At 43.3% G+C, this 25,006-nt stretch overlaps 2 protein-coding genes and 1 long non-coding RNA gene across 3 annotated transcripts; 1 reads left to right on the top strand and 2 right to left on the bottom strand.

Moving 5' to 3' along the window:
* Positions 1-4,576: 4,576 nt before the first annotated feature.
* mtx2 (metaxin 2) lies at positions 4,577-7,675 on the bottom strand. Its single transcript, XM_029175561.3, has 10 exons — positions 7,504-7,675; positions 6,820-6,867; positions 6,694-6,740; positions 6,465-6,537; positions 6,279-6,355; positions 6,075-6,167; positions 5,944-5,982; positions 5,739-5,864; positions 5,548-5,624; positions 4,577-5,405 (listed from the first exon to the last, which is right to left on the bottom strand). Exons 1-10 carry the CDS (start codon positions 7,541-7,543, stop codon positions 5,246-5,248), a joined length of 780 nt encoding a protein of 259 aa, XP_029031394.1. The 5' UTR covers positions 7,544-7,675; the 3' UTR covers positions 4,577-5,245.
* LOC129603051 (uncharacterized) lies at positions 7,053-9,248 on the top strand. The gene is made up of 2 exons (XR_008692607.1): positions 7,053-7,364; positions 8,204-9,248. It is a non-coding gene; the product is annotated as an uncharacterized LOC129603051 (long non-coding RNA).
* A 16-nt stretch (positions 9,249-9,264) lies between these two features.
* LOC114870641 (homeobox protein Hox-D4b-like) lies at positions 9,265-21,616 on the bottom strand. The gene is made up of 6 exons (XM_029175560.3): positions 21,479-21,616; positions 21,185-21,231; positions 20,022-20,073; positions 19,784-19,817; positions 11,508-11,727; positions 9,265-10,846 (listed from the first exon to the last, which is right to left on the bottom strand). The coding sequence occupies exons 1-6, from the start codon at positions 21,595-21,597 to the stop codon at positions 10,530-10,532; spliced, it is 789 nt and encodes a 262-aa protein (XP_029031393.1). The 5' UTR covers positions 21,598-21,616; the 3' UTR covers positions 9,265-10,529.
* Between the last annotated feature and the right edge of the window lie 3,390 nt (positions 21,617-25,006).

Genomic DNA, 25,006 nt, shown 5'->3' on the forward strand with positions numbered 1-25,006 from the left:
ACACATGTTTCACATGATCATTAAATTTCAAGGCACGTGTGTGTGTATGTGCGATTACATGGTGCTTGGATCTGAGGCCACTAAGGCTCGGTCCCACACACACACACACACACACACACACACACACACACACACACACACACACACACACACACACACACACACACACACACACACACACACAGGGTGAGGTCATGGCAGAAAGAGTGACAGCTTCAGGAAATGAAACACACCTCAGATTACAGCTAAACAACATTAACTAATCAACAAGTCCTCCAACCCAAACAACCCTGGGAGAAGCAGCTCATGTGTCGCAGCCCTGGGCTTTGTCGAGCCGCCCACCACCCTGAACCCACTGCACGGCTCTGATTGCAGGAGCGGGTGGAGGTCAGACTGTGACGAGTGGAGCCACAGGGTCGAGCTCCTCTGACCACGCGTCCTGTCACACACGCCTCTGACTGAAACCTGGGTCTGTGTGTGAGGCCGTCAGTGGAACCGCGCTCTGTGGGAACGCGCCGCAGTTTTTGTTCCTATTATTGGCACCCATCGCATTTTCCTCCTCTCCTTCACATTCTTCCTGTTAGACTTCGCACACACGCGTCAACACTCGACACTGAGGCAGATATCAAGGCGTTTTTCTTCTTCCCCAAAAAAGAGCCATCTGCTGCTGTTTAATATTAAAATCGAGTCTCAAGCACAGCGGCTCACGCATGTAGTTAGTCTTTACCGGCTGTTTTTCACCCAACATAACAACAGCGGTTCCCACCAGAACGGATGCTTTAAAAGCACAGCGCTGTCTGCGGCGCCTCATTGTCAGCTCCAGCATGAAAGGCGTCTGCTCCAAAGCAGCGACGGCAGCGTTCAGGAGGACGGTGGTGGAGCTGGTCTGAATGAGCAGCTGTTGAAGGAAATGTGAGTCCAGCGGCGCTCTGAGGACTCGTCCGGTCAACGCGTTAGTGTCTTATCACCTGCCCTGGTTTCTTAGTTGTAGTGGTTGGGTCCTTCGTCGGCTCCTTTGTCTTTGCTTCCACACAGATTCCCACTTCTTGTGTTTCCCGTGTATTTGGTTTCCTGCTCCAGCAGGGATCCAGCGTTTCAGTCTGTCGGTCGATGAGCTGCTCCATCCACTCGTACTTCTGCCAGAATTGCGTCTCATTTTCCCCGCTCGCTCCGGAGCTCGGCCTCTGATTGAGCTGTAAACGCTGCAGAGACAGACGTAAATGGGCCATAGTCAATGCTCTGAATGACACCACCATTCTTCTTGGAAACAGGGAACATAATTGCTTTCTTGACCACAAAACTCATCATAAATCATCAGTGTAGTTACTGGCTGAATTACAAAACAGGAATTAGAGTTTAAAAACTCAAACAAACTGGCAGAGAATCATCAGATAACCGACTTCCAAAGTGGATTTTGTAAGTATTTTGGAAAGAAGCCTTTTAGCGCTAATGGAAGAAGTCCAAAACCAACTCTGGGCTCCATTCCAATACTTTTGGCTTTGTTAGCGTGTCTCACTTATTTGTACACACGCATTTTTTAAATAATAAATGAGAGACGCCACATGCAGCCTGGACCAGTTTGACTCTTTATGTTTAAAGAAGTCTAAACGCTCACATTTCTTCCTGTGTGTGACTCGACGAGGTGGAACCCCGGCTTAACACATTCATGAGCTCTGAGAGGAATTACTTTACCTTTACATGATTTGTTTAAGCAGTAAACATATAAAGCTCACACTAAGAGTCTGAGACCTTCCATTGTTTAAGCCTATTAAAGTGAACAGCAACATTTCCTGAGACACATCAGACTGATTTTCAACATAAAGTCACAAGTTCATCAGCATAAAAGTAAAAAGCGAAGGATGAGGCTGAGCATCATCTTTATTTAGGTGGGACACGAAAATGAAGCTGAGAGAGTGAGTTAAATCGTGAAGTGCAGAGGATGGACTGTGAGGAGAGGAGGGGATTATCGACACGCTGCTAATCTCGTTATTCCACTTAAATCTACATCGCCTCAAAAAGAAAAACACAAGTGCGTGCGCTCGTCTTCCCACACGACAGAGACACCGCTTAAAGTTTGAAAGCATCGGATCTGTTCTTAGTGGAGGTTTCACTGCAGTCAGTTAATTCAAGCTAATTCAAGCATCAGAATGTTTTCACACATCTTTGACCTGTTAACTGCTCAGACCTCACGTCTTCTGTGTAAACACCAGCTCCTCACTCAGAGGTTGGAGTGCGGCTTTCAGCAGAGCCTCCATGTTATGGCACTTAGACCAGATGGACTGTCAGATATGGAGCCATTTTATTGCTCTGTACATGCAAAGCTCCGAAACCTCTGGATCACATATTCCCCTTAATGCACAGCGAACCACCGATAGCATCGCTGCTTTCCTAATTAAATCACCAGGCTGTTTTCTCAGGCCGCAACCAGCGCCACAACACGCGTTCGCAGGGTTTAAGGGACGTGTGCAGACACTGGAAGCAGCGGCCTCGGTTCCTAACGCGAGCAGCTCCCAGCGTCCACACATTTAGTCACGTTAAAGCACATCTGTCCAGTTCACACACACCCACAGAGGGACGTCAGGCTGATCCTGGTTACACCAACGGGTCGAAGCAGCTGAGGCGCGGGTCCGTTCAGATGAAGACGTGCAGAACACATGCACCTAAACCTCCGCACCCACACTCACCAGAGAGAGGACCCAGCGTTTCCTCTCTGGAAGTCCAGATTATATCGTGAGTCACTGATAATCAAGCTGTGTAATTATCAGCCTCTGGTCATATTGTCTAATCTGTCAACACACATACAAACACACACTAACACTGGTGAACACACACGTTAACACCCACTCACTCAATACGAACCACATAACACCATTAGACCTGCACTTTATGATGCTTTCAGCCAGTTCGTCCTCACAGAATCAGGATGTTGGTCACTTTCTGAGCTGCTTTCGACTTCCACAGTATTTATTCTTTTAACATCAGGACTTATTTTAGAGTCATTTTTTCTAATGTTTTGCATGTTTGTGGCAGAAATGAATTTGCAGTTGGTTTCCTCCTCTTGGCTCTGCTCAGCATCATTGTTAAAAGTCCTCCTGATGGTGGACACATGATCTTTGATATCAGACACTGCACGAGAGACCTCCCAGACTCTGCACATGCTGCTCAGGGTGTGATCTCGCTCCGTGGACTGATCCTGGGGAGGAGAACAATGGTGTTGAATGTTTTCCATTTGTTGTCAATGTGTTCAACAGTGGAGTGGAGTCCAGGCTCTGAATTCCTTTGTAACCTCTAACAGCTTGGTGCCCGTCTACAGCTCTTTTCCAAGGCTGTCAGTTCCCCACCGAGCAAAAAATGACACATCCAGATTTACGCCTGGTCGTCATTACTTGTTGAAACACCTGCCGCCGTGTCAGTTTCATAGGAAATATCATAGGATAATGATTTTGTTGCATCATGAACAGGAATCCTGATAAGTAGGACAGCATCTGAGATGGTCAGAGGTGGTTGCAAACAAAAGCCTTCCTGCCTTTCCTGCATTTAGGACATCTCAACTGTAACCTGCTAGTGTTGAAAGAAAAAGCTAATATATTAAGCGTTATGTTTTATTTCCATGTAAATGCATTATTGTATTTGTTTCGGTTTTGTAACTATTTACCAACAGCGCCATCACCAGCTGACGTCGTGATCCTTTACTGGCCTCATACTGCCCCCTCCTGGAGCAGGGCTTCCATTACAACACGTGGACCTGACGCTGGTTAATCTGCGCTTCAGTCATTCCAGTTTGCATCCAGTATGCAAATACGAGCTGCTGACTCTCGATTGTTCCAATGAATGTGTTTAGGTGTATGGTGGAACATGAGCAGGTCAGAGAATTTCTGCTCATCGGATCCGACTGGTCCTCAAACAGGTCTTGAAGTTTTGCATTGTAAAATCTTCTTAAATTTGGCTTTTATCTTCCTATTTGCATTAACAGGGGTTTTCTATACCACTTGTTTCAGTTATCATGTGTCTGTTTCTAGCATTGACCCTGGCTCTGTTGACGTCAGCACATGGTCACATGGTCCTTGTTGACCTCAGGTCAACTAGACATCCACTCCACATCTTCACTAAGGAGATGTACTTTCTGTTTATTTATCTTGTCTGCCTGTCTGTCTCATGACCCCTGCGAGTCTGCAGGTCATCACTCATGATGTCACAGCTCACAAGTTCAAAGGTCAAACCGTGACCTCACAGGAAACCAGAGAGACAGACGTGGAAACTTCTGAACCCGAGGGCGTTAGGAGGCGATCAGATGTGACCACTGCGCTCGTCTGAGGCCAGGAGGCAGAAATGGAGTGAGACATCTAATGAAGATCCTCAAATAGAGTTCCATCAGGAAGTGAAGATAGTCTCTTTTTTCCCCACATTTTACCTGTTGTTTTAAATTGTTACTGACACTTTATTAGGTTCACCTGTACATTTACAGTCAATCCAGTTCTAGTGATCCAGTGAGTGTAGAATCTGGTCAATATATTTACTGCTGTGGCCTTGAAAAGAACCACATTTTTAATATTAACACATTTAACCACATCAGAAATGTAGACAAAACAAACTTTTTAATAAAACAAAACTGTGTTGAATTGAACTGTAGGCACAGTTCACACAGTCACATCCAGGAACAAATAACATGGTATTTTTGGTGCATATTTTTGTATTTTTATATATCTTTTGAATGTTACATTTTGCTGTGAAATCCACACCCTAAACTACAGAATCTGTGGTTATTTGTAAATACAATAACAGAAATGAAAAATTTACGAAAAGAAAAAAAGAAAAAATTACGGTTTAGGAGAAATGTTGAACTTAAGCCTCCTGGTGTCCTTCAGTCAGACAGTAGCTTGGGTATTTAGAGAATAAATTTACATTATCATCCTTAGTACTGAATGCCTTTAATAGTGGAAAATGGGTTTTATAGTAAATGGTTTAAGTTTGTGGAATATAGATAATGTTAAACAAAAAAATAATCATTTATTGGATTTTGAGCTACTTTGACACTACCCAGATCGGTATAAACAAAAAAACCCTTTCCGGAATACCTGATGTTCAGTTTAACATTTGCCTTTTGTAAAGCAGCAGATATGAGCACGCAACAATGTACAAGCAGAAAGAGAGGGGAGAAAGGCAGAACCAGGCTTCCTGCAGTGATACAGAGAGGGAATGAGAGACGGAAAGACAGAATGTACAAGACGATGGCACAGTCAGTCCTTCAGGAGCTCTTATCTTCAAAGTAGGTCTGTTCGATGCGTCTGCAGAAAGACAGCAGGTTGCTGTAGCTCTTGATCCTCTCTGCCAGCTCACTGTTTGTCAGTCTGGTTGTCAGTATAGTGAAGAGGTGACCGAACACCAAAGCATCCAACTCCGTAGGCCTACACAAAGGCACACAAACACAAACAGCATTGTTACTGGTGGAAAATTCAACATTGTGCTGATTGCCTCCACTAATCATTTTTCTCTGGTTTAAATAGCAATGTGATCCTAACTAAAGACCAGCACAGACAGAATACATACTGCTTATTGAAGAAATACGGTTGTGTTCCTAGTCTCTGGGAGAGCGCCTGGCAGCACTGACTCACGTCTTCATAAACCTGGAACACAAAGACAAAAATCTGAAATCATATTTTTGAGAGGTGACAACATTTAGAATCATGTTGATACTGTAGAACTTGTTGCATGAGACAATCTGGTTGGTGGTTTTCAACCTGCTCCAAGGTTTTTCCTCCCCAGCCGATAGCGTTAATCTTCCTGCGAACTTCCCACTGCTTCTGATAGGATAGGATTCTGCTGAGAGGCCACGAGTAAGGACTGCTGTATCTGGGACGTGAGATCTAAAGGAACACATTCAAATGATTAGAAAGCAAAGATCAATCACTGAGGAGTTTTTAAACTGAAGACATGTATTCACACCTCTGCAGCTGTAGCTTCATCGCACCACTGGATATACAACTGTAGAGAGAAGAGGAAACATGAATGGTGATGTATTACTTACACTAGTTCTCATATTATTTAATGTAGGTGTTATTTGCTTGTGTACGAACCTCAGCAGTAAGCAGCATGTTGTTGACCAGCTCCATGTAAGCTTTCATTTCAGCTCTTTGAACATCATCTAAGCCATCACTCAGTGAGTGGCCCTTTAGCCCAAAAACACAATCATCTTAAATAAATAAAATGTCTAGCAAACAAAAACACACTCACAAGACATTAGACAATTTTTAAATGGGCAGTAACGTGTGTTAAGTCACCTTTGCTTTGGTGAACTGCACAATCGGCCCAAGTTCTGACACTACCTGGTTCCCAACATGAATAAAGGGAATCTTCCCTACAATGAGACAAGCAAGAAAAGATTATTTCAATCACTTCCAACAAAATAATATGAAAAATGTGACATGCCTCTCATACAGTTATCGTATTTATAGTGCGACGCTCACCAGAAGGTGACATGTATTCAGCATTAGCTCTGCAAACAACCTGCACCGGTAAACCGCACATCCTGAGGTACGCCTGCACATGGGACAAGAACTTTACGTTAACCGCTTCAGTTATCACAGGCTTCTGATCAGCTCTGAATTGTTTCTGCAGCACAACAACAAATCCAAAACAACCAGATGGCGTGACCTCCAACCATCAGAGTCATTCTGAAAGCACACATGACTTCACCTGAACAGCGAGAGACGATGCACAGTCTGACAGCAAAATCTGATCTTCTGTAAAGACAGACCAAACTGATGTGAGCAACTACACTGAAAACCAGGTGATTAATCAGACTGTCCAGCTCGGACTTACCCTTCAGTGGTTGGTACAAAGTTGCATTTTCAGGCCATGGCTCTGCAGCTGAGAAGTGCAATGAATCAAAATTGAATTGAATTTAAATATAATTAATTCCGCTAATCTAATTTAATGACACACAAAAGTGTAAAAAAATAATGTAAAATAATAATCTCGTAGGTGCAGTACAATCTGTGGCCACTAGTGGCAGCACGGAGCACATTGCACCGGTCTGCGCTCAAGACAAGAAAGACGCCGAGCAAGACGTGATTCGCCATCTTTGATCTCTCCTTAAATTATTTTAGTAGCTGTTCGTTAAATAAGTCGCGTTTTTTAACTCCACACACGACTTTCATTGACTGGAACGATCCGGAACCGTGCGAGATTTTATTGGCTCTCATTTCGTATATTTGGATTTTTTCTATTTTTCTGATAACCAACTTTATTAGTGTTGTATTGGTAAAATGTTCTCTAAAGTCTATGTGCCTGTCCAGGACATGTCGCTGGTGACAGTGAAGCCTCCCTGACACAAGAAGACGTAGACGAAAAGGCCACGGTTACAGGTAAGGTCAAATACACTGCGTTAAATAACCGTTGGTAATAATATAAAATTGCCGGATGTTAAGATACTGCTACGTTGCAGGCGTTAGCTAACAAGCTAATGATAGCAAAAATAAACAGAAACACAAGTTAACATATTACCTGCCATCTGCGACACGAAAGCTTCTGCCGCAAGAGACATGTTGATGTGATGATAACCGTGTAATTAAGTAGCAATTTATAAGCGTACTGTGGTCAAATCTACTGCAAAGAGGCGTAAGGGCAAGGACTTGTTCTACTGTCACCAACTGGTCCGCCTGTAATTACTGTCCGAGGGCGTAAATGTCCTGTTAATGTCAGTTCCGCTCTGTCTAAATAAATTCCGTCTTAATACGCCACCGTATTATACCAATACAAACATATGCACGCACACTAAACACTAAAGTATTAAAGTAAAAATACCATGATACAAAACACTCATTTATATACAAACATACAGTTCACATAGGCACACAAAAACAACATAATGTCTGATGAATGGTGACACGTTATTTTTCTTCCAAATCAAAGATTTTTTATTTTTCATTAATTCAGTATTTATGACCACATTTGATTCCAGATAAGTTATAAATAACTTATAACTTGTAAAAAAAATTACTTAAAACATGTCATTGGCATTTGTTTATTTGAACAGTTATACTTAACAATATTTGTGTGTCCTAAAAATATCCTCCTTCCCTAAATGAGTGTGTGATGTTTAATTCATCACTTTCTCATACAAATTCGGTGTTCATCTTGTCGTTTTCATCACGTTTGTTTGTGTTACCACAGTCCAGCCATCATCCAGTCTTATTTCACTCAGGTTGCAGTGTCTACTTTGACCACAAGGTGGCGACCCTGCTTCACCACAACCGAAGCTGCAGATTTCAAGCAGGTTGGTGTAATTTTGCAAACATGAAGTAAACCAAGCACAAACACATATATATCGGGCACTATAAGAAAGATTGTGATTTATTTAGTTCAGAAGGAGACTACTTTCTAGTTTAGTCTAAACTACATTCATTAGAAAAAGTCTCTCATTCATTAGAAAAAGTATATCACAATCTTAAAATCAAATGTGTTGTAAAAGGTAAAGTTTATTTATAAAAGGGTTTATTTTTTTGACTATTCTAAAATGCATAAATCCGTTTTCATTGTGGGTTAGTGAATAAATTCTCAGTGTCTGTGTGAGAACACGCACACACTGCAAGCGTGTCATTCAAGTGCTCGGCTCATGTGCATGTGATTGATATTTCAGGTTGATCCATGAGCCTCGCTTTCCTGCATTTACTGCGTCTCGACCGGAAGCCACCAATTAATGTCCCTCTAAGCTCGTTTCCCCTGTGTTTCAATGGCCTTGCAAAGTCAGACAGATCATTTCTGTATTTCTGTGCGCCGCGGAAACTGTGCGTAAAAGCGCAGAGCGGCTACAAGATCGCAGATTTTCCAAAAAGCTAATGCTTTTTATCTTAAAATAAGTTCACTTGTGTGTAATATAGACTGTATTTACAGTCCAGAATAGTATCAGGTGATACTAAAAACTAGTAACATTTTAGCAACTTAGAAATTTTTTACATTTTTAAATATCAGCTTTTCGGTGAAGGTTACAAACATCTGCGTCCAACACGGGGACTTTTACGCCACTACAGTCAAGGAAACACTAAGGATTACCGATGATCTGCAGAATAATTCAGAGCACATTTTAAATCCTCCCACGGGAGAAACTCGCCACATGTAAGAAGCTTTTGAGCTAAAACAGAATCTGTCATTCATCTGTGTGTGTGTGTGTGTGTGTGTGTGTGTGTGTGTGTGTGTGTGTGTGTGTGTGTGTGTGTGTGTGTGTGTGTGTGTGTGTGTGTGTGTGTGTTTAAGGAAAACAAAGGCTGACGTTTTAAACTTTTTTTTATTGGTGTTATCTAAGTATTTTATCAAAACACATCAACATATAAAAATCTGACAGTCAAGTCTTTCAGTTTATTACAAAAGAACAGAGATGATTCCTGCTACAAAGGATAAAATATGTTTCTAAATGATACAAATACAAATAAGTACTGGCGAGGCTGTAATACAAATCAATAGCATATTAAACTGGAAGCAAAGAGAAAACACATTAAAATGCACCATCACGCTGTTTAGGAGAGGACCATTTCAACTCTCTAAAAACACTTTTTTCTTGAAAACCCTGTAACCTCGAGGAAATGTGTGGAATTAATTTCCTCGTGCGTGAAAATGTGTCACTTTCACTGAAGTAGTGAAAGTTTAATTCATTTTTAGAGATCACATATCTGCACAATATGGCTACTCATCCTACTAAGTCATCATTGGTTTTTGGATGCGTCACTGTGTACAAATAAAAAGCTGAAACGTCATTAGTCCGACCGTCCTGCAGGACGACAGCTGAGCAGCTTTGTCTTTCTCCCTTTAAGCGCCAGTTTATGGAAATGACATTTTGGTAATGTGCATATTCATAAATTACTGAATTTCACCCTATAGGTAGCTACTATCAAACCCTGTTTTATGTTTACCCTGTAGAAATAAAACCCTGTTTCCTCCAAAACACACAGTCTCTCCTCGTTCACCCCAACAACCAGCGCGCCTTTGCGCATTTAATATCGGATGTGATTAATTTCCTAAGAGATGAAAAAAGATCCACAGTGCTGAAATGTACGTGTATAACAACATAAAATAGAAAATCTGCGTCCAAAGTAAAGCAATAACCTGCAAAATATTGTTAATTTTAATGCAAAAAAATGTCATAAGAGTGTTGCTGTAAACATCATTCTGTTGAAAACATCAAATAAAGCTTGTTTGTTGGTTGGAGAAAATAATTATTTGAATGTCCCATGTTGGACTCATCTGAGATGCTGTGTAGAAATTGTTCTGTCCTTCCTATTATTTTTCAATAATAATCGGAAATAATTGGTCGTTGCAGCCCTAAACGTAAAAGATTTTCAGGAATGAACGGAACTGTTATAAACATAAATATTCAAAAGCAATTTAAATACACAGGGTTCTTAAAGCCTGTAAATAGAAGTTTGTAAAGCAGTTTAAAGAAGTTTCAGGGCCGCAGTCTCCCCGATGAACCGATCAGTTTTAGAGTAAAGGCGCACGTGGCGCCAGAAGGACAACCCGCCGCCGCCGCCACGTTTTCAGACCGTTATTACCGCCTTCACGGTGTTTTCGGTGCTGTTGCTGCTGCTGTTGTTGTTGTTGTCCGTCGCCTTCTTGTTTTTGCTCCGTCCCTTGGTGTTCGGCAGCTTGTTGTCCTTTTTCCAGCGCATGCGCCGGTTCTGGAACCACACCTTTACCTGGCGCTCGGACAGGCACAGCGTGTGCGCCACCTCCACGCGGCGGCGGCGCGTCAGGTACCGGCTGAAGTGGAACTCCTTCTCCAGCTCCAGAACCTGCTGGCGAGTGTAGGCTGTCCGCAACCGCTTCGGCTCCGGACCCACGTGGTTCGGGTTAACTACAGATAAGCAGAAAGAACAATTAAACACCTGCGCGATTAGGAACATCTGAATTGCATTTAATTAGTGTTCATTTGTCTGTTATATTGTCTGTAACGGTAAATATATTAATATTTCAATTATTGATACTCTAAATAACTATAGCTCATCAACAAGAGATTCACTAAGCATTTAAATAAAAATCATAATTTTACTATCATTGTCATGTGGTGTCTCAAAATACAATATTTAATTGTGGTTCACTGGTAACCGATCGGTTTTTATTTTAACATGCCAGCGTTGCACACCAGCTAAAATACTGCAACACAGCTAACACTAGCCTGCACACACACACACACACACACACACACACACACACACACACACACACACTGTGACAGGGCCATAAAACTTTATAGGGGCTGTAATTCTCTCTGACTCTCACTGAGCTCATAAATAACTCCACAACAAAAACGGTGTCAATGGATGAGAAAAACACTGGAAAAGAAGACAGACAGAAAGAAACAGAGAGAGAGACAGAAAAAAGAAAGACAGAAAGACAACGCGCCTGGGAGCCACAAATTCTACACACTGAAAGTGGACGAGCTGCAGTGATGGAGAGGTAAATGGAGAGTGTGGAGCAGAGGCAAGGACGTAAATCCCGTCTCCTCGTCGTCTTACCGTGAGCGACGTGCACCTTCTTCATCCACGGGTAGACCACGATGGGCGGCTTGTCTCTGGCCTGGCACGCCGCCTTCCTCTGCACCTGAGGCGGCTTCGCGCAGGTCAGCCAGGCCTGGCACTGGAAGCGCTCCTTGCCGGCGGCGTCCGCCTCCCTGTAGCCGGGGTACGGCTCGCCCTGGCGCTGCGGGTGCACGTCCGCGTCCTCCCGGGGGTGCCCCTGCAACGAGTGCGGGTAGCAGGTTTGTGGGGGTGCGTACGGAGGCGGATGGGGCTGCATGGGCTGCATGGGCTGCTGGAAGCCCCCTGCGTAGCTGCCACTGTCCGGAGGGCTGTTGTAATACCCCCCTTGGTCACTAAAATTACTGTAATCTTCTTCACAAGGCGGGAACTGCGGCTCAGCGTATTTACAGCTCACCACGTACGATTCCATGATTGATTTATAGCGAGGCTGGTAGGAGAATACTAATTTTTCTTTCTCTCCCCTCTCTCTGTCTCTTTTTCCCCCTCTGGCATCAAGCCATCCTGCGGCTGTCAAATAGACGGACGGCCACGCGGGACACGTGACCCTGCGGCCAACCAATGGGAGGCGGCACGTTGTTTTGTTTATGTCAGACGTAATGGGGTAATTTGAAGGGGGGGCTCATTATAAGGCTAATGAGGATTTGGTGGCGAGGGGGAAATTGTTAAGACGAGGTGTTTGTGGACTTTAAAAAATAACGACACCAATCCAGAAAGCCACTGATGTAAATATCTATATCTTTCTATCTATCCATCTATCCATCTATCTATCCATCTATCCATCTATCCATCTATCCATCTATCCATCTATCTATCTATCTATCTATCTATCTATCTATCTATCTATCTATCTATCTATCTATCTATCTATCTATCTATCTATCTATCTATCTATCCATCCATCCATCCATCCATCCATCCATCCCATCCTGTCTCCTCATCGGTCCTCCCCCCACCCCCTCTTGCACCCATTGAAATCGCCGCACGGACAGTAGATTTATGACTTTTCGCTGACCGGCTCTTACCCCCACCCAGATGGCCGGAGCTGAAAAATTAATCTGGCCCATATTGGGGGACGGTGGGGACATATTTGGCCTTGTGGCGAGTCAAAGGGGAGACAACAAAACGTGACCGGTCAGAGAGGTCTCCAATAAAAGAATGGGATAAAAGGTTCCCAGACAGTGACTAGTAGTTGGCTTTGTTGGACCGAGGTCAGCCCGAGGTGTCCCGTTCACCAGCTCGGCTTTTTAAAGGAGGAGGAAAAATGCGCTGCTTAAAAAAATGATGCTGCACGAGAGAAAAACGCGTCACAGCTGAAAGAAAGGAAAGTGAATTATGCTGGATGCAAAATCGAAAAAGGTGAAAGAGATAAGTGAGAATATGCTAAACGTGAGCCCTCACACGAAGAACAGATATAGAGTGACCTGCGCACGCATGCGTAAATATGTTATCTTTCTAAAACGAACTCGTCACTGTCAAACGTGCTAAATTACAAACGCCAAGTTCTTAAAAAATCACCTTTGCACCGAGGAATGGACAATAAATCAGCGTTATAGGATTTCACGAGTAGTTTTTCACTGGCTGCGGTTCTGATGCTTGTCTTGTGCCTGTAGCAGCGCTCTAATAGAGACAAGAAGAAGAAAACGTAGTTTCCTGGACGGGTCAGTGACACAGCTGCGGAGCCTCTAATAGAGTTAACGAGTTAAGCAGAGGTCCAGGTCAACGAAGGATTTACCGTTTGTCTCGCCAGTCATTTGTTCACAAAGTGCACACATTTCTATGAATTCTATCATAAAAACTAACGAAAATACTGCTAATGTTCTCACTTCAACTATGCAGTGTCTCCATGTGAAGAGAAAACGGACTCATCCAAAACATTATAACATATTGATGCTTTAAATTAATCAATTGAAATGTATTAGATTAAATATTTGTAATGCAGATAACATGCATTACCCTGAAAATGAGTTGCTCGATGAGTTAACTTAAACCATTTAGTGATTTTTTTTTATTTTTATTTTTTTAGAAAATGCTCTTTTCTCCTTAGTTGCTGCACTGTCATATTTCATGGCTCAACAGCGCGACTCTGCACCAGTAGCTTTGCAGCAAGTCATTAATGAGTATTTACGTCGGGGCCCAGGTCGAGGAGGTTGTAACTGACCTTCAGCGTGTGAGTCTGTACTTTAAATTTCTTAATGACAACTAAGTGACCAGGGCCCCAATCTGACGTCACCTCGCTGCTGCATCAGATGCTTGGACACACGCAGCAAATATCTGACGTGATGATGTCACTTCTGGCTCACTGTACAAACATTATCCACCTCCTCAACAGAACCTGAAAGGAAGAACATGCACCTTTGGCAAAGTGAACGCTCGCCAGTTCCTCCCTGTCCTCCGTGGAGTTCGGCTGATGGTTAGTCGTCGCCCATAGACTCCCCTAGAACCCAATCTGTGACTGAGGCAGCTCCACACACATTCGGTTCTACAGGGTATATATAGGCAAAGTCTGCTCCACAGCCGGCTGCTGACGACTTTGTTTTGTTCTTGACATGTTCTGACTGTGAAGACAATGAATCCGCTAACACTGCGCACACACAAGTAATTGCAGTGGGCCCAACCGGTGCATGTTCCTGCGTGATGTATCAGTGTCACGGTATAATTTATTGGAACCATTAATGCCGCTGTAGCGTGCAGCTTTCTAACATCAATAAGTCATTATGGGCGTAGCATGTTAATTTTGATACATGTGCGTAATTAGGCCACTGTAAGCAAGCGAGACCGCGGTCGAGAAGCCTGGCGACCCCAGCGATGCGCGTGAACCGCGTGGAAATGGAACGTGTCCCACAACAAAGAAAATAGCAGGAAATCCAGCTTCTCTGCTGGAAAAGTCCAACTGCTGTGAATCAGAGGCGTCACCTTCACCTGAGTCTCACCGCGTCACCGATACCTGAACACGTGACTTTACATCATCAGCACGAGGGCAGGAGTGTTTTAGTTCACGTGGGACGGGGCGAGCCATAAATCCACTGCGCCGCTTCAGGCCCCTCTTCACTCTGACGCAGACTGGGAGCCGTGTGTCCATTATTGATGTCAAAATATGTTTTGCACTGGACTGTGTTACTTTGAAACGTCTCTCTAATGTTCTTCCACTCGTGCTTGTAAATGGTTGGAGCGTGTCAACACAGTGCGGCTCAGCTGTAAACTACAGGCTCTACAGTAAACACACAGCTGATTTAATATCTGTCTGACAGCATCACGCCGTCACACACAATGTCTCCCACGCTCAGTTATGGCTGCGATTCTGCGTCGGGCCGCGTTCCATTTTGCTGGTGCTGCACGTACGTATCGGCGCTGGTTGACGTTTTAAGCGTGGCCTTTTAGTGGGTGCAACGAGCGGCCAGGTCACAGCTCACTGGATGAAGGTGGCGAACGAGCTGCGGCCACGGCGGCTTCCGAACTTGGCCTGGACCAGAGGTTGGAGATCACAACAGCAGGAGGGTCGGAGCCCCGGGGCAGGAACACGTCCGACACCCGGCATTTATCACGGGGCTCCTGCTCCTGCTCAGCGGAGGCGTCACGCGCTGCTACGATGTTTGACTTTAAATGAGTTCAAACGGAGCCATCGGTATTTGTGACGTTATTGTTAAATATTTATAGATTATGCATTGATTGTTATCCAGGCCTATTTATCACTGAAGGCAACATTACACATCCCTTTATTTGTGCACAGAAATGATATTGATTACTTTTACTTGCAACGTGTTCAAGTTGTGCAAGTGCACGTACTGTAAATTGTGGTCAAAGCACCATAGAGATTTTCTGTTTCCCATTATTGCCTCGGGCGATATCCTGAGCTCTGGCAGACGGCCCTTTGTGCTGTTTACATTTACTAAATTCCCATGTCCGTTTGAGTGAGTGCTTGGTGAAAAGTCTGCCCTGAACCATTTGTTGCTACAGCAAAAAGACTGGCTTGCGTGGAGTGGGAGGCAAAGCTAAACTTTACATAAAGCAAGATTGGTTTCACATTAAACAGTGAGAATCTATTGATTCTTAACAGTTCAGATTGATTTGGTTGAAAAATGAAACTGCTGCGTTTAGAGCCGCTCTAACGGTCAGAAATCCATTCAGCTGCGACTATTAACCCAGACCTGCGGTAAAAAGGACTTTGACCTAAAACTTTCATTTCTCACAATTATTCCAGCCCACGTTCCAAAGAGGTTTGCTAAAAGAGGCTTGAAGCTGGAGTCTGAATGGAGCAGCTCTGAACAACAACGGCGAGCGATGCTCCGCTGTTGAAAGGGCATTCTTCTGCGGGAGTGTAGCCTAGCTGCCGTCAGGTCGCCCGAGGGTCACTCGGAATCGTTGACCGCGTGTTCACCGTTTCATCAGTCCCCGCGCTGGACAGGGCCACGCAGGGGCCCGGGCGGGGGACCATCCAGAGTTCACGCGGCCATTGTTCCACGGGCGCTCCCTCTCACTGTCTCTCTGTGGATTATTGTTGTGCGAAAACAAACCGAGTGCGTAATCAAAGGGTTAACGTGAGAAAACGAGCGCTGCGGTCGTTACGCGAAGGCAGTGATTGAATCTTCTCCTCCATCCAGGTCCATTAGACGGCTCCCACTGGAACCGTCAGCCCAGCTCTACCTGCGCGCTCGCGCTGCGGGCATTTGCTTTTCATCTCCGTGTGTTTTTATTTTTTGCGCGCACGTCACGCCTCCCATGAATCCCGCGTCCATGTGCGACTCGCGACCGCAATCTTACATGAGCGTTTTATTGCATTTATGCTGAAATGGCCGCTCTCGCCCCGGTTCGGGTTGGTTCTGCGCTATGAGCCATTCAGATGTGGCTTTTCTTTCGGGGTCGTTTCACTTTTTCATCTTAGACAGGCTGACCGCCGGCTCACCCCTCCGCCCCCGGCCCTCTGCCGGGTCAAAGCCGAGCTGAGCGCAGCTTTAACCCGGTTTAGACATTAACTGCGACCTCTAGCCCCGCATGGGAACCCGCATGCACCTTCTCGGACTGTAACTGACCAGTGCGGACAACGCTGAAGCCAATAGTCACAGCTGCAGATATGGTGGAAATTGCTATATCCAAAGCTAATTTTCACAATTAATTTTATATTACGTTTGATCTAAGAACTTGTATAACCAAAATATAATAAAAGAAAAATATAAAAAGTCTAAGATTTTATTTTATGTTTTGTTAACTAAGACTTTGCATATTAATAAGAGTTCCAAGTGTAACATATTTTAACATATTTTATGTCAGCCTGCATATTTATACCTGGAATTAAAAAAAGTATTGAATGTCCTGGACGAATATAAATGATGTGCAACTATAACTGTTGTTGTTTATTAGATTACTACTGTAGGCTCAGTTTTAAGCCCAAACTTAGAACAGTTTAAATTATTTTAAAAACACACACACAACCACAATATATTTTGGGGAGGAAACACACATTTGCGCATAACGTTGAATGTCTTCCCACCAACAAACTGCAGCTTTGAATATTAATTATTTTAAAGTAAAGATGTGGCCGTTTTTATGATGAATTAACAGAACCAGAGACAAACGTTCAACTGTTGCTACGGCAAAACAAATACTATCCCTCATTTAAAAAATATTATTATTAATATTACTATTGTTATTATTATTATTACTTGTAGTATTATTTCTTGTATTATTATTCAACCGTTAAAATCAATAATATGCTGTCACAATCCTCTACATGAGCCTGATAATCCTGCACATATGGGATAAGGTTTTTGACCGTGCTGCAGACTGACTGCACACACGCATAAAATACTTTACAGAATCTCAAATCAGTCACAAATCTCTCATATCATTGAGGTGAGTGTAGACAGTCTCAAGTATATAAAACCGCCTTGAAAAGCATTAACAACTTAAAAAGTAATGTTACATTTTTAGTTTGTAATAAAACAAAAATAAAATTGTCACATCCTAAAATAGAATTTAAATTATACCCGAATTCTGCACGTTGACCTCCAATAGCTGCATTTTACAAATTATTTTTCCCCCAGGATTAAGAAACAAAGAGGACCAGATAAAGATCTCTGACAGCCAGTAAACAGTGATGCTCCTCACTAGGTCTCTGTCGAACTAATGCCTTGGAGATGATTTTGTTTGAGTTACAAATGTAAAAGAGAATTTGAGCGAGTCAATTAGATTATATAAATCTGAACTACAGGTGGATATGGGCCGTCTGATTACTCCGCCAGCGACCCTTGGAGGGCCCCGGACCAGTGTTTTAATTTAGGGAACACTCCCCCAGGTCTGTGCCTCTGTCCGCCCCCTCCTGTTACAGTCATAACTTCATATCTGTGCCAATTATGAAATCAAGACACACTTACTTGTTCTGTTCCGATCTCGCGTTAAAACACGCGCATTCATTACTGTAAAATCCCATTGGAGCTGATCGAAGGTGTTTGGATTCGTCTCCCTTGTTTCTCTGTGCGACACAAAGCGCATTCTGTTGATTTCGGACAAATATCGGCCCCCAATCCCATCTGGCCGCCTGTCGGCTATTCTCTCTGAGTTATATTTTGGGGCTTGTCAAACCGCGGGCAATAAAACACACTTTATTACCGTCACGTGCTCAGTTTTTTTCCTCTGCTCCCACGCGGGTTCATAAATTATTAGGCCCTGCACCAAGAGCCACTTTATTCGATAATGGCGCCAAAGGAAGAGAAAACCCCTTTAATCTCTGGGGGGAGGTTGTGCTGCCTCGGCGCATTTAGCTTAAATACGAGGACGGAGAGGCTGCTCTTTGCACACTTTTTATCTAGCACATTCTTTAGTGCGTTTTTCTTCTAATTCTAATTCACGCCTAAACACGTGATGTTCATAGTTTGCATCAACATTTTAATAGAATTTGTGACTTTCTCCAATCGATTTGTGGCCGTTTGGTTGCGTAAAGTCGTGCGTAAAAACGACACCGTGTGCGTAAAAGCCCCTTGTGTTCGTTCCTTTCGTCCCAAACGAGCCGAGACTTAACGCTGTTTTTCCGGATGTTTCTGGAATGCTGTTTGGAGCATTTGTTTCCTGCTTTGATTTCCGTAAATGGGGAGCAATAAAACCATAAACGGGCTCTGTGAAAACACACTGCGGGTCTGTGTCAAACTGGACGCCGCTTTGCTTGCTTTAGCAGCTCTGGCCGAAGACTTCACACTGCACATGTTAAAAACGCTAGGAATAAACGTCCTAATAATAATTAATCGGTTTCATAAGACACAATCAGGCCCAAAGTAAATGTAAACTAAGGTTTAATATTGATTGTTCAGATATTTTTTTTATTTAAACAACATTTTGTCTTTTTGCATCTTTTAGTTTTGACCCATTATATACTTCGGTTGCTGCGGTCTCGTTTTTCAGTGTTCAGCAACTGCGTTGTATCACTGCCGTTTTTAAACCGCGGCCCACTTGAATCGGTGATTTATAGCCCTGACTGGGCCTAATAATGCCTCGAGTTGCTGTAACATAAAAACCGCATCCAGAGCTGAGGAACACGTCCCGGGACAGCTGTGTCTGAGGTGCATTCAAGGTAACTGGGAGAAAGGAATTTCCCATCACCTCCAATTTTGGGTTGATGTTGTTACCCAAACCTGAACTGATATTGATGAAATGCACAGAAGTGGAATCTGTGCTGACGCTGTTGTTTGAGAATAAAGTTCTCTGGTCTGCAGCGCCATCTAGTGTTGAAATCAGGCTAAACAACGGCAGCGCTGATCTGGAAGAAGACGCGTTCGGATTGGTGCAGTGGCCTCAGTAGATTATAGTGAATAAGATGCATTTCAGCAGTGTTGGGGGATTTTAGCATTTTGACAATGACACTGAATTGAATTTTTTTTCCATTATGGTTCATTGCTATGTGTGTTACCGTGCACAGCAGAATTACAGTGCAGCTAATAAATGAATGATTTTAAATTCTTTTAACAATCTAACCACCCCATTTGTAGAACTGCGCCACTGTCATGGACGCATTTTCCTTGTGAATCTTCCCATGTGTCCTGGCTGTTACTCCCCCTGGCGGCTCGGAAAATCAATAGCATCCTGGCACAGCCTCGAATCCACGTCCATTAACAATTTAAGCAAAGCCATTCAAAGCCAGACGATCTAAATGTGTCTGTGTGACACCAGCTGCGTGTTTAATCTGATCCTAACCACTTTGAAGTTTACAGTCAATAATAATTGAATCAAATCTTTTATATTTCTATTAATCAAATCTTTTTTCTTACCTGTGGTAGATGACTGCGGCCTGTTGAGTCAATCCTGAGAAAGAAACAATAACAAGTCAAACACACGAATTACGGATGAAAAATGTGAAACACCTGCAGCATTGACACAGTTGCCCCAAACAGTGCATCACTAGTTACACGTTATGGACTTTTATTTTGTAGCTGTAAATCTGCACTGCTGATGTTTGTTCAGTGCAGAATCTGATACAAACGGTGAAATGGTGCTCTCGGGACGAACCTGCGGGCTGCCGTCTCCTTCGTAAGCATCCAGCTGAGATCTGAGCTCCGTCCTGCAGAGACAACGTGTGTGGAATAAAGCAGCACGGGACACGGCTGTGTGTGCGTCCGCCGCTCTCAGGCTTTAATGTTTGTCTCATTCTGTGCCTCGCTGTCTTCACTATCGCGCTTTTCTTTGTTCTTCTCCCCCTCACACACACACACACACACACACACACACACACACACACACACACACACACACACACACACACATTCGCTGCCGCATTGCAGTAGGTTGTAAATACTCAGTGCCACCTGAGCTTGACTGAAATACTGTCTTTGTTTCTCTCTATCTCCCACACTCCGCCTGCTGCCCTTAGAAAAAAAATCATAAAATTCAAAAAGGGGGAATACACTGTCTTTCAGTGTCTTTGTCCCTCTGGCACTCAGGCTGCCCTCGTAAAAAAAGAATGTCATTGACAACAAAACCCCTGAAGAAAGGATTCCTTCTGTCTGCTCCGTCCATCTGTGCCACTACGTTTTATGGAGGACGAAAGAGAACGTGTGTCTTTGCACACAGGCCTCCAATGTTTAGGTATAAACGCAAAGAGGAGCGAAGGAGACGGATCCTGTTTGTTGATCCGTTTACAGGGATTAGTTTACACTGGAAAGACTCATTTAGTTTTTCATATCACATGACAAATTGGACACGCTGTGTCACCGTGTAACCATGTAACCAGCTCAAACGGACTTCACAGGACGAAGTGATGTCATACGCTACAAACGCAGCGTTTAAGACATGTACTGAGGGTATTAGGTGGGATGGACATTGAAATGGAGTCTGCTGCACGGGGCCTGTGTCACCAAAGGCATCTGCCTCTTCCAGCTAAATGACGTATGACGCTGTCCCTCATTACATCACTTCTAGTGGCTCTTTCTGCTCAGATCATGTGGAAACACCGTCTTGTCCTACTGTAACGGCTCAGGTCATTTCCTATTAACAGTTCTGTTCCTGTGCAAGGAGCTAAATCCTGGTTTCATATTCATCCTTTTGTGCTGTTTCCACTGTAAATCTCAGTTTGCAATCAGAGCTCATCCATTTCATCAACCCAGTCTATATAATGTACAATCATGGAACACTTAGTAACGTCTGTGGTTTGATGCTACGTGTCAGTGTTGTACCTGGTGTGAGCAGCAGGCTGCAGGCTCCACTTTCCCTCTGCTGAGCCCTAAGAACGAAACAGAACCAACAGCAGATGAAGCAGGAAAAAATGAAAATGTAGTTAAGATTCAAAGGAGAAAATGTGACGACTGCTGCTTCTTTTTCAAGCCTCATCTGTCAAAGGCGGATTTTGAGGCCTGCTACATTTTTACAACTCCATTTAAACATTGCACGACTAAATCATGTTTCAATCTGCATTTGCATGGAAATATATAACTTAATCATACATGCAACGCATAGAGAAATATGTTTACCGTCGGTGGAGGCGCGGGTACCGAGCAGCGGTCCTTCCATCGAGAGCGCGCGGGGTGAGGCTGCACTGAGCGCGCACACATGACACGTTAGCGGCCAATGGCGAGCGGCACCGGCCCATAAAACCGCTTTATGGCCCGTGTGTGTGTGTGTGTGTGTGTGTGTGTGTGTGTGTGTGTGTGTGTGTGTGTGTGTGTGTGTGTGTGTGTGTGTGTGTGTGGAAGAGGCAGATATTGGAATTTGTGGCAGCTGCGCTCAAGAGGAGAGAAAGCTTTACCACATCGTTCTTCGCTCCACACAAACACGCACGATGAAACATAAATCCGCCTTCAACGTAGAGGCGTGTGTTTGTCATTTCATTTTTTGATTTAACCCTTTTTTAATTACCATTGTGTTTTTCACACTGCTCTACATATCTGTAACGTTACACTGATGTAAGGTGAATTGTGCGTCTGGATAAAAACACCCACACAGAAACAGTTTGCTTGTTTTACTCCATCAGACATGAGCCGTTTTTCAAAGTCTTACTGTGTAGAACCCATTTCTCTGTTTTATCTCAGACAAACCAAGAGGCTAAAAAATAATATTGGAAATAAGCGTCAACAAGAAAGCTCCAGGTTGACTGAACCCAGAGAGCTCAGATAAAAATACGAATTCATTTTAAGATTTCAAATTGTTCAATACGTAATCATGTAATAAAATCATTAAATACAAGCTCTGTGTTCACAGACTTTAGGCCATGACTCGCTCAGGTAGCAAAGAACGTTTCGTTTTCTGTTACTGACGCGTTTGTGCAGCCTGCGGCCAATGAACAGCGACGACCTGAGATTGAATGTGACTGATCAATGAGAAAAATACTCACAACAAATATAAACAATGGCTTCTTACGAAATAATAATAATATTGATAATGATAATAATAATATTAATGATAATAATAAGGTTTTTGTGTGTATAAATGTTTGAATGTTTTTATTTTGCATTTTATGTGTGTGTGTGTGTGTGTGTGTGTGTGTGTGTGTGTGTGTGTGTGTGTGTGTGTGTGTGTGTGTGTGTGTGTGTGTGTGTGTGTGTGTGTGTTGGCTAAAAGTTTTATTCTGCAAAAGGCGTCACCGCAGATCTATTAGACGTGATGGTTTTAAACCGTGTAGATAATTGAATTCTCTGTGAACTGAATTCTTGTATTGTTGTGTTGTATTAGTCCTCTGACGGCAGACGTGAAGTGGCTTTGTCTCCACATTTTGCATTATTTTGTAAACAGATGTCCTTTTAAATGAATAGCAGTTTAAAACGTGAAAACGGAAATAGTGAAGGTGTCTGAAAATGACCAGGTCCTGGTGACACTGACTCTGAAATCGGTGAACGCATCCATTACATCATGGAACCGGTGGAGGTCGAGCGGGCTCCTCGTGAAGGACGACACCTCCACCCAGCGGACAGCGTCGGGCTCTGCAGACACCCGTTTCCAGTGTCGTCTGTCTTCTTCTTTGGTTTTATCCAGGTTTTTAAAACGTTAAAGCACATTTTTGTGCTGTTTATTTGCAGAACGCGTTTTCAGTAAACCACGATTTATAATAATCCTTCAATCCTCCAATTTAAACAACACGAGGCCTATATGCTTAATTCACTAATATACTTAATAACGCAGGCTGCAAAGCAAAGACAGCACCAGCATAAATCCCTCAAAACCTTAAAATAGTAAAATCATGTGGTTAAATGCATCCATTAATCCGTGCTAATGTGTTCATTCATAATGTCCTACCTCAGTATTGTTGCGCTGCCCTGGGTGCTTTTTGTGTTACTGCAGAAGTTGAGTTTTGGGATCTACATTTAATCAGGAGCAATAATTTCAACACTTGTTTTCCTTTTTAAATTTTGCAGCTCAGTAATTATTCCCTTGTTCTAATCGACTCTTATTGCGGTTTTATTTTACTGCATGTTACTCACGACCTGCTTTTAATATTTGTTAGTTCGATTTTTACTTTTGGATTTCAGCTGAATATTTGAGTGTATTTGTTTGAAAAAATGTCCTTTTTATAAATGCTTCTTGAAGCTTTGATCCAGTTATTTGTGAATAAATGAGCCCTTGGAAACTCTATACACTTAATAGTAATGGAGACCCTGTCTTTATTTAAATTTTTATTTTAATTTAGAATCTGAGACGCACATATTCTACAAATTCCTATTCTAATATTCTTGTAATCTGACAACAAAGCTGAAGCCACCAGGACAAACGTCACTGAGACTAACAGTAATGAAGCCCATTTTTACAGGCCTGCGCTAATGAGCCCTTGGAAGTCTGCTCTGACGTCGGAATGCGGAGAAACAGCACAAAAACCCAACTTACGCTTTTCACGCACGTAGTCATGCGCGCCCGGGTGTTTTTGTCTCCACTGCTCTGTAGAAATGTGATTGCGGCTGTCTAGTCTCATCTGCAGACAATGACTTTAACATTAAGAAGGACAGTCGAGCCTCCGAGGCAGGAAGGGGTGTCTAATAAAACCATATAGCCGCGGTGACTGTCTGGGCTAAATTACTTTATGGTCGCGCTCTCCCCGTGAGTGTGTGCGTGCGTGTCTGTCTTGAGTGGGGGAAAGTCACGTTTATTCTCCAAATGCATGCTGTTGGTTTATGACGCTGCAGTGGGATGAGCGCCGTGCGGGTGTTATGGCCGCCATAAATGAGGGAAACCAAGAGCCGCCGCACTGACTTTGATAAAACAGAGGAACAAATGTCTCCCCGTGGACTGGAGCTCGCGCCACATACCTGGATGCCGCGAGACACCTTGAGCTGCTGGACGTAATTAAAAAAACACAATAAAACACAATCCAGCAAAGTCTGTAGCTCGTTTTCTCTTAGATCCCAGCGTAATGTGACAGGAACCGGGAACTTTAGCAGCAGTGTAGTAACTGGTAGAGGCTTAAAAAACAAAATACGTTTTACAATATACAGATTTTTACTGCAATAAGAGCGTGACTTGAAATAAATCATCTGTAGAGTAAAACTAGTATAAATACTAATCTATGAGCGTGGGCACATCTGAGGCAGATGGATTAAAGCACAGCAAACTCATAAGTAATTGACAATGGAACAGTTATTTCGTTTGGATGAAACTCAGTGATAAATGATTGATAAATAAATAGGTGTGAAATGTTTGTATGTGGCTGGTAGAGGATGTAGCTTTTGTGAAGGTGCTGCAGCACTGCGTATAATGTGTATAATGTGTATAATGTGTATAATGTGTATAATGTGGCTGCCTGGTTGTGAATGCTGCGCAGCTGCATTGGTGGTGTGTGGTTCTGGGTGTGCATGAAACGGGCCTAACGCTCCCACGTGGATCAGGACGCGCGTGGAGTTTGGCACAAGGACCGTTGACATCAATGAGAATGAGCAGAACGATCCTTTCAGGGTTGTTGTGGGTTTGGACCCAAACCAAATGATTAAGATACGACTGTTTCACTGCCTTTGGCTGGAGAAGCGTCATGGCTTCATCCAGAGGCAGAAAACAGACTCCTGTCTGAGCACATCCAG

Source organism: Betta splendens, chromosome 15 (genome assembly GCF_900634795.4).
Source record: "Betta splendens chromosome 15, fBetSpl5.4, whole genome shotgun sequence".
NCBI lineage: Eukaryota > Metazoa > Chordata > Actinopteri > Anabantiformes > Osphronemidae > Betta > Betta splendens.

Excerpts from the sequence above, each read along its gene's own strand:
- LOC114870641 (XM_029175560.3), bottom strand. The coding sequence starts at position 21,597 with ATGGGCCGGTGCCGCTCGCCATTGGCCGCTAACGTGTCATGTGTGCGC. Across the intron at positions 11,728-19,783 it reads GCCGCAGTCATCTACCACAG|GGGCACCCCCGGGAGGACGC; the intron begins GTAAGAAAAAAG and ends CACTCGTTGCAG. Across the intron at positions 10,847-11,507 it reads GAAGGTGCACGTCGCTCACG|TTAACCCGAACCACGTGGGT; the intron begins GTAAGACGACGA and ends GCTTATCTGTAG.
- mtx2 (XM_029175561.3), bottom strand. The coding sequence starts at position 7,543 with ATGTCTCTTGCGGCAGAAGCTTTCGTGTCGCAGATGGCAG. Across the intron at positions 6,168-6,278 it reads TGCAGTTCACCAAAGCAAAG|GGCCACTCACTGAGTGATGG; the intron begins GTGACTTAACAC and ends TTTGGGCTAAAG. Across the intron at positions 5,865-5,943 it reads ATGAAGCTACAGCTGCAGAG|ATCTCACGTCCCAGATACAG; the intron begins GTGTGAATACAT and ends GTGTTCCTTTAG.